The sequence below is a fragment of the Conger conger genome, chromosome 1, assembly GCF_963514075.1.
Source record: "Conger conger chromosome 1, fConCon1.1, whole genome shotgun sequence".
Taxonomy (NCBI): domain Eukaryota; kingdom Metazoa; phylum Chordata; class Actinopteri; order Anguilliformes; family Congridae; genus Conger; species Conger conger.
Window position 1 is genome coordinate 5,444,634 of NC_083760.1, and position 6,361 is coordinate 5,450,994.

At 52.1% G+C, this 6,361-nt stretch overlaps 1 protein-coding gene across 1 annotated transcript in view; it reads right to left on the minus strand.

The window, feature by feature from the left end:
• slc9a1a (solute carrier family 9 member A1a) overlaps positions 1–6,361 on the minus strand; it is a 58,128-nt gene that overhangs the window by 21,204 nt on the left and 30,563 nt on the right. Inside the window, exon 3 of the mRNA XM_061249434.1 lies at positions 1,647–1,897. Within this exon, the coding sequence (XP_061105418.1) occupies positions 1,647–1,897 (251 nt within the window). The remainder of the gene's footprint in view (positions 1–1,646; positions 1,898–6,361) is intronic.

The following is a 6,361-nucleotide window of genomic DNA, read 5'->3' on the forward strand; positions in this document are numbered from 1 at the left end:
AGGAAGGCGAACGTATCTGGGACATCGGGAAATCAAAATGGCCTCCGCCTCGACTCCTTCATTAACCCCCGTGATTTACAGCTCCCCTGTAAACACCATTAAACCTTCAAAGCCCCCGCCACTGAAAGGCTTCTTGCTCTGTGGTATAAGATTAATCACCCCGCCCCAACTGAACTCTGTATTCTACATCCCTTCATCTGGACTTTGTGCTTTACCTGCTTGTTTAATTAATACCTCAACTGTTACCCAATACCCACTTGACCTATTGAATTAGATTGATTTCTAATTACATTTCCGTGATACTGATTTGACCTTTACACTTGGCAGGAGAGCAGAGGAGGGGCCGACCCTCCATAGCTGGGTTCTTCATGACATTCATGTCATCCGGGAGTTTTTGTCCAGAATTTTTTTTTTACCTCCTATGCTATATCTGGGGGTTCAGGTGTGGTGTTATCCCCATTCCCCCCCCCCCCCCCCCGACTCTGTTTCTCTGTTAAACGTCTCTGTTGACAGTCCTCTGCGAAAAGCACTACACAAATAAAAGTGAAGTGAGTCGAACTGAATGAGTGTAATACAACGGCAAGAAGCAGAGCCGGCACACAAAGCAAAACTAAAATGGAGGCAGGCATCTTCAGCAGTGTAAGGGGCTCGACAGACTGATCGGGGAGAGCTCAACCCTGAGGTCCTTCCGTTTCTGTCCATGTTCCACTCTCCCCGTGCCCACCATCAGCTCCTGCGCTCCTGTGCTCGTAAAAGTCAAGGTGAGTTCCTCTCACAGCTCCCTCCACTGAGGAGTTTTATTTACATTTTTTTAAAATCTTTTTTTCTTGTCTTTTATCAGTTGTGTTTATCTGTACACACTTCGGCCTGCAAACTGAAATGTGCTGTACAAGTTATAAAATTATTATTTTTATTATTAGTAGCAGTAGCAGTAGCAGTAGCAGTAGTAGTAGTAGTAGTAGTAGCAGTAGTAGTAGTAGTAGTAGTAGTAGCAGTAGCAGTAGTAGTAGTAGCAGTAGTAGTAGTAGTAGTAGTAGTAGGAGTAGTAGTAGCAGCAGTAGCAGTAGCAGTAGTAGTAGTAGCAGTAGTAGTAGTAGTGGTAGTGGTAGTGGTATCAAAGATGGTTCAGGTCTTTCCAATGTCGCCATAGGACTGAACTGAATTGGAAGGTACAGGAGTAGGGTACAGGGGTAGGGTACAGGGGTAGGGTACAGGGGTAGGGTTCAGGGTTTGGGAACAGGGGAAGGGTACAGGGGTAGGGTACATACAGGAGTAGGGTACAGGGGAAGGGTACAGGGGAAGGGTACATACAGGAGTAGGGTATAGGCGTAGGGTACATACAGGAGTAGAGTACAGGAGTAGGGTACAGGGCAAGGGTACAGGGGAAGGGTACAGGGGAAGGGTACAGGGGAAGGGTACAGGGGAAGGGTACAGGGTTGAGGAACAGGGGAAGGGTACAGGGGTAGGGTATATACAGGAGTAGGGTACGGGGGGGGTATAGGGGTAGGGTACAGGGGTAGGGTACATACAGGAGTAGGGTACAGGGTAGGGGAACAGGGTTGGGGAACAGGGGTAGGGTACGTACAGGAGTAGGGCACAGGGAAGGGGAACAGGAGTATGGAGTACAGGCCGGGGAGTGTACTCACGCCATGATGCCGGACAGGTGGAAGACCTCGGAGGACAGGTAGGCCATGTAGCTGTAGAGGAAGACGAAGAGCGGCTCGATCACGCGGGTGTGCGAGGTGAAGCGGGAGGTGAAGGCCGCCAGGACGCCGTAGATGGCGCCCACCAGGATCCCGCCCAGCGCCACCACCAGGAAGGACAAGATCCCCAGGAAGGCGTCCCCCACGGAGACCGAGCCCACGCCCACAAACTCCTCAAACAGGTGGTACAGCACCTGGGGGGGAAGGCGGGGGGGCAGGGGGCACGGCGAGATTAGCAAAAAATACACAGCTATCGGAGAAACAGATAGTCTGTGATTTACATGAATGGCATTTTGGCAGACGCTCTTATCCAGACCGACGTACAGTTGATCAGACTAAGCAGAACACAATCCTCCCCCAGGGCAATGCAGGGTTAAGGGCCTTGCTCAAGGGCCCAACGGCTGTGCGGATCTTATTGTGGCTACACCGGGGATCGAACCACCGACCTTGCGACCTTGTGGGTCCCAGTGATGAACCTTAACCTCTACACTACAGGCTGCCCTTCAATGAGTAAGCTTGCCTGAGTCCAATGTGAGCATTAACTAATGTTGTTTTTAACACTAATTTGTGATGTGCAAATACATAAACAAATCTGTAGAGACTGACCAGTCAGTAGTCAGTTAAGAATTACATTAGTTAATGCCAATTCATGTAACCTTATTGTAAAGCGTCAATGCAGCTGTACTATACTATCGGCCTGACTAAAATACGAAGATCCTGACCAGGCTGCTCATAACCTTACATCACTATGAACCTGACCAGGCAGCTCATAACCTTACATCACGATGAACCTGACCAGGCTGCTCATAACCTTACAGCACTATGAGCCTGACCAGGCAGCTCATAACCTTACATCACTATGAACCTGACCAGGCAGCTCATAACCTTACATCACTATGAACCTGACCAGGCAGCTCATAACCTTACAGCACTATGAGCCTGACCAGGCAGCTCATAACCTCACAATATTACAAGCCAATTTATGTAACCTCATTGTAAAATGTTGTCAATTTTATTTTTATTTTTTTCATTTCAGACCCATGTCTTTGTCACCAGGAGCCTGTAGTTTCTGCCTGAGCTGATTCTCATCTCTGCAGTCGGTGAGAAAGGGCAGTGAATGAAACGCTGTTCATTTTCACTCCTGCAAGCCGGCAGCTAAGCTCTCCCCTGCACTCAGGCGCTGAGTCATGGAGGAGAGGACACCTCCAGTGCCGTCCACAGCCCCCCCCCTTTCTGCACAGTGCCCCCCCCCCCCTCCGACTGACTGCCTGGAGCCTGCAGAGCCTGATTTACACTTCATCGCACGATCCTCGAGACAACTGTCACAAATCACGCATTTTCAACTTGGACTTTTTCCCTCAGTCGTGCAACCTGCACAATTTACTTCAACCCGTCACTACAACCCCTCGCCATGAGGCTGCTATAACTGTGTCATACGCAGACGATGTCAGGTTATGTCACTTCACATAAAACTGTCAAACCTTTATCGGCAAATGTCATAAAATCTGCCATTAAAAGTGCGACAGTTTTATATCATTCGACATAACCACCAGCCACAGTCGGCTCAACCCTTTAACATTACAGATTACATTACATGAGTTATTTGGCTGATGCTTTTATTCCAAGTGACTTACAGTTTATTTGACTAAGCAGGGGCCAATCCCCCCTGGAGCAGCATCGGCTTAAGGGCCTTGCACATATTGTGGTTACACTGGGGTTTGAACCACTAACCTTCCGGACCCCGATCAAGCACCTTAGCCACTAGGCTGCCGCCTTTAAGGTGTAAGACCTCAGATACGCCATGAAAACGTTCTTTGCCGAACATTCTAATGCTGATGTCACAATCGCCACTTAGAATGTGGAAGGAAAACAAACAACATTCCAGAAAAACCCACAGCTGTCCTCAAACAACTGTGTGGAAACCACACTTCAAAGATCCGCACCCATGACATTTAAGATGGGAGGGAAACTCCTTGATCATAACAGCCCTGCCACTCCCCACAGGGATATCCCTGGGAAGGTGCCTTGCATGCCAGTGCCTGCATAGTGCAGGATTATGAATATTCATGTGAATGGGAAATAATATGAAAATTAAGGAACGTGAGGAAAGAACAATGAGGACCGCTGACACCCTGGACCCTTTAAGCGCAACACGCCCATAACTGCAGGTTCCCTGAGGAGCACCAGCTGCTTTCTGAGCTGTTTACTTGAAAAGCGTTCACACAGAGTCATCTCAGTTCAAGTCAAACCAACAGGCCAAGTAAGAGAAAAACCTACCCTGCATTGCCCCAGGGTGGGGGTTGGCCCCTGCTTAGTCTAATCAACTGTTGGATAAAAGCGTCAGCCAAATAACTGCAATGTAATGTATTCTCAGGACAAGAACCAAGTAAAACAAAAGGTTGACGATGCCACTTCCTGTCGCCCCCAGCAGCCACTTCCTGCTTGCAGCTGCTGATACGGCAGGCTCCGTGCAGAGTCACGATGACCGCATTAGGGCTTGGAGCCGCGCGCGGGAGGACGTGTGCAGAATCAGTAACCACGGGGAAAGCGGAGAGAGGAGGAGACACCCACAGACACTGCAGAGCTGCAGAGCTGTGTGTGTGTGTGTGTGTGTGTGTGTGTGTGAGTGTGTGTGTGTGTATGTGTGTGTGAGTGTGAGTATACGTGTGTGTGTGAGTGTGCATGTGTGTGTGTGCATGTGTGTGTGTGTGTGTGTGTGTGTGTGTGTGTGAGAGTGTGAGTATGAGTGTGTGTGTGTGAGAGAGTGTGTTCGTATGTGTGAGTGTGTATGTATGTGCGTGCGCGTGTGAATGAGAGTGTGACGTGCGTACAAGTGCATGTGTGCACATGTGATTGAGAGTGTGTGTGTGTGTGTGTGTGTGAGTGTGTGTATGGGCGTGAGTGTGTGCGTGAGTGTGTGCGTGAGTGTGTATGTGAGTGTGTGTATGTGTATGTGTGTGTGTGAGTGCGTGCCCTGATTCTATGCAAGCGCTCATTTCCTCCCACAATCCCCCTCTGCCTCTCTTCTTAACCTCGCGGGTCTCGGCACAATCGGGGCGGGCTCAGGGCACACAGGCCCACAGTCGGGCCAGCTGACGGGGCTGAAGGGAGACGCTGTGTGCATTCAGGCTCCGAGCGGCTTCTCTGAGCGCCAGCCCACCCCGCCCCGCCTCAGAGCGCTGCATTACCCAAACACACCGGCCTTTCACCGCCCGTCGGCCAATGACAAACGAGGAGAAACGCTGCCTTTCAAAGCCCGTCAGCCAATCGTGAACAAGAAGAAACGCTGCTCTGTCGACGTCCGCAGTGAAGGAGGCACGTCGGTGCCCTGCAACGGAGCGCATGTGTTTCTTCACTCCTCCTGCGTTCTGGGGGGGTGAGAGAATGACACACACCCCCCCCCCCCCTTACGGTTAGATCAGGGCGGGGACCGCCATGCTGACATTTCTCAGGGCCGCGGGCGGGACGAATGAACAGGCAGCGTCAGACGGTCCGTAACCACGGCGGAAACCACGGCGACGGCAGGCCCGAACAGGAGCGGCCGCGGGGCCTACAGCGCGGCAACCGCCGCGTGACGACGGTTACCCCCGACAACGTGCCCGCGCCTGTCCCGGGGACAGCCCCTCCCGCCTGGCTCACGTCGATTCGCCTGCGCGGGGGCCAAAGCTCCCCGGAGCGATGCGGGCTTAAGGAACAGCTGCGCTGATCTCATCGCGGTTAAACCCGGGGGGTTGAACCGCCAGCCTTCCAGGTCCCGTCGAGTACCTTCGCCTCCAGGCTACAGGCTGCACCCCCGTCTTAGTGCGAGTAAACCGTAAGCTGTAATTCATTATTTTGGGGAGCCTGTGGTGGCCCTGCAACAGCCTCCAGTCCCCCCCGCTAAAACCCTCCCTCCGCGGGGGATGCTAACGTTAGCTAGCGCGGCGTATGCTAGCGCCGCCACAGACGACCCCAAGGCTGGGAAACGGGGATTAGACTTCACACAGCCGGGCTCGTGATTACACAGAGGACACGTCCTTCAGCGGAGTGCTCTGCCCGCCCACGCGCCCCCCTCCCCTCCCCTCCTCCACCCTCAGTAATTTCTCACCCTCGCTCTCGAGTAAAAGGTCTGATCCGATAACGCGGTCGAGTGGGCCGGAGAGGGGGCTAAGTGGGTCCGATATCCCGCATCTTTCACCCGATTCCTCCGCATCTTTCACCCGATTCCTCCGCATCTTTCACCCGATTCCTCCGCTGCGCTGCGACCCCATTAGCCCCCAATTCACCGCACGCAACCGTAAGCGCCAAAGCCTCCGTTCGATTTCGTTTTTTCCGACCGGTCACGTTTTCACCCGCTTGCCGTGAGCGGGCTAGCATTAGCATTAGCATTAACATTATGATTATCATCAGCGGAGGGCAAGAAAGCAAAATGAGGTTTGTACGAAAATAAATAAATAAATAAATAAACAAACAGCAGGCTTCTACTGAGCATGCTCAGAGGGGGGGGGGGGGGGGTGGTCATGGCTGCTGTGGTCATAACGAATCCATTTTCTTATTTATTTGATTTAATCAGGCGGCCACATAAAACCACACGAGCAGACTCGTCACAAACGAGACGCACTGTCAGTCGCAACATTTTCTCCGAACAACCTGCTGCAAAGCGGCCAAGGCCGTCGGCC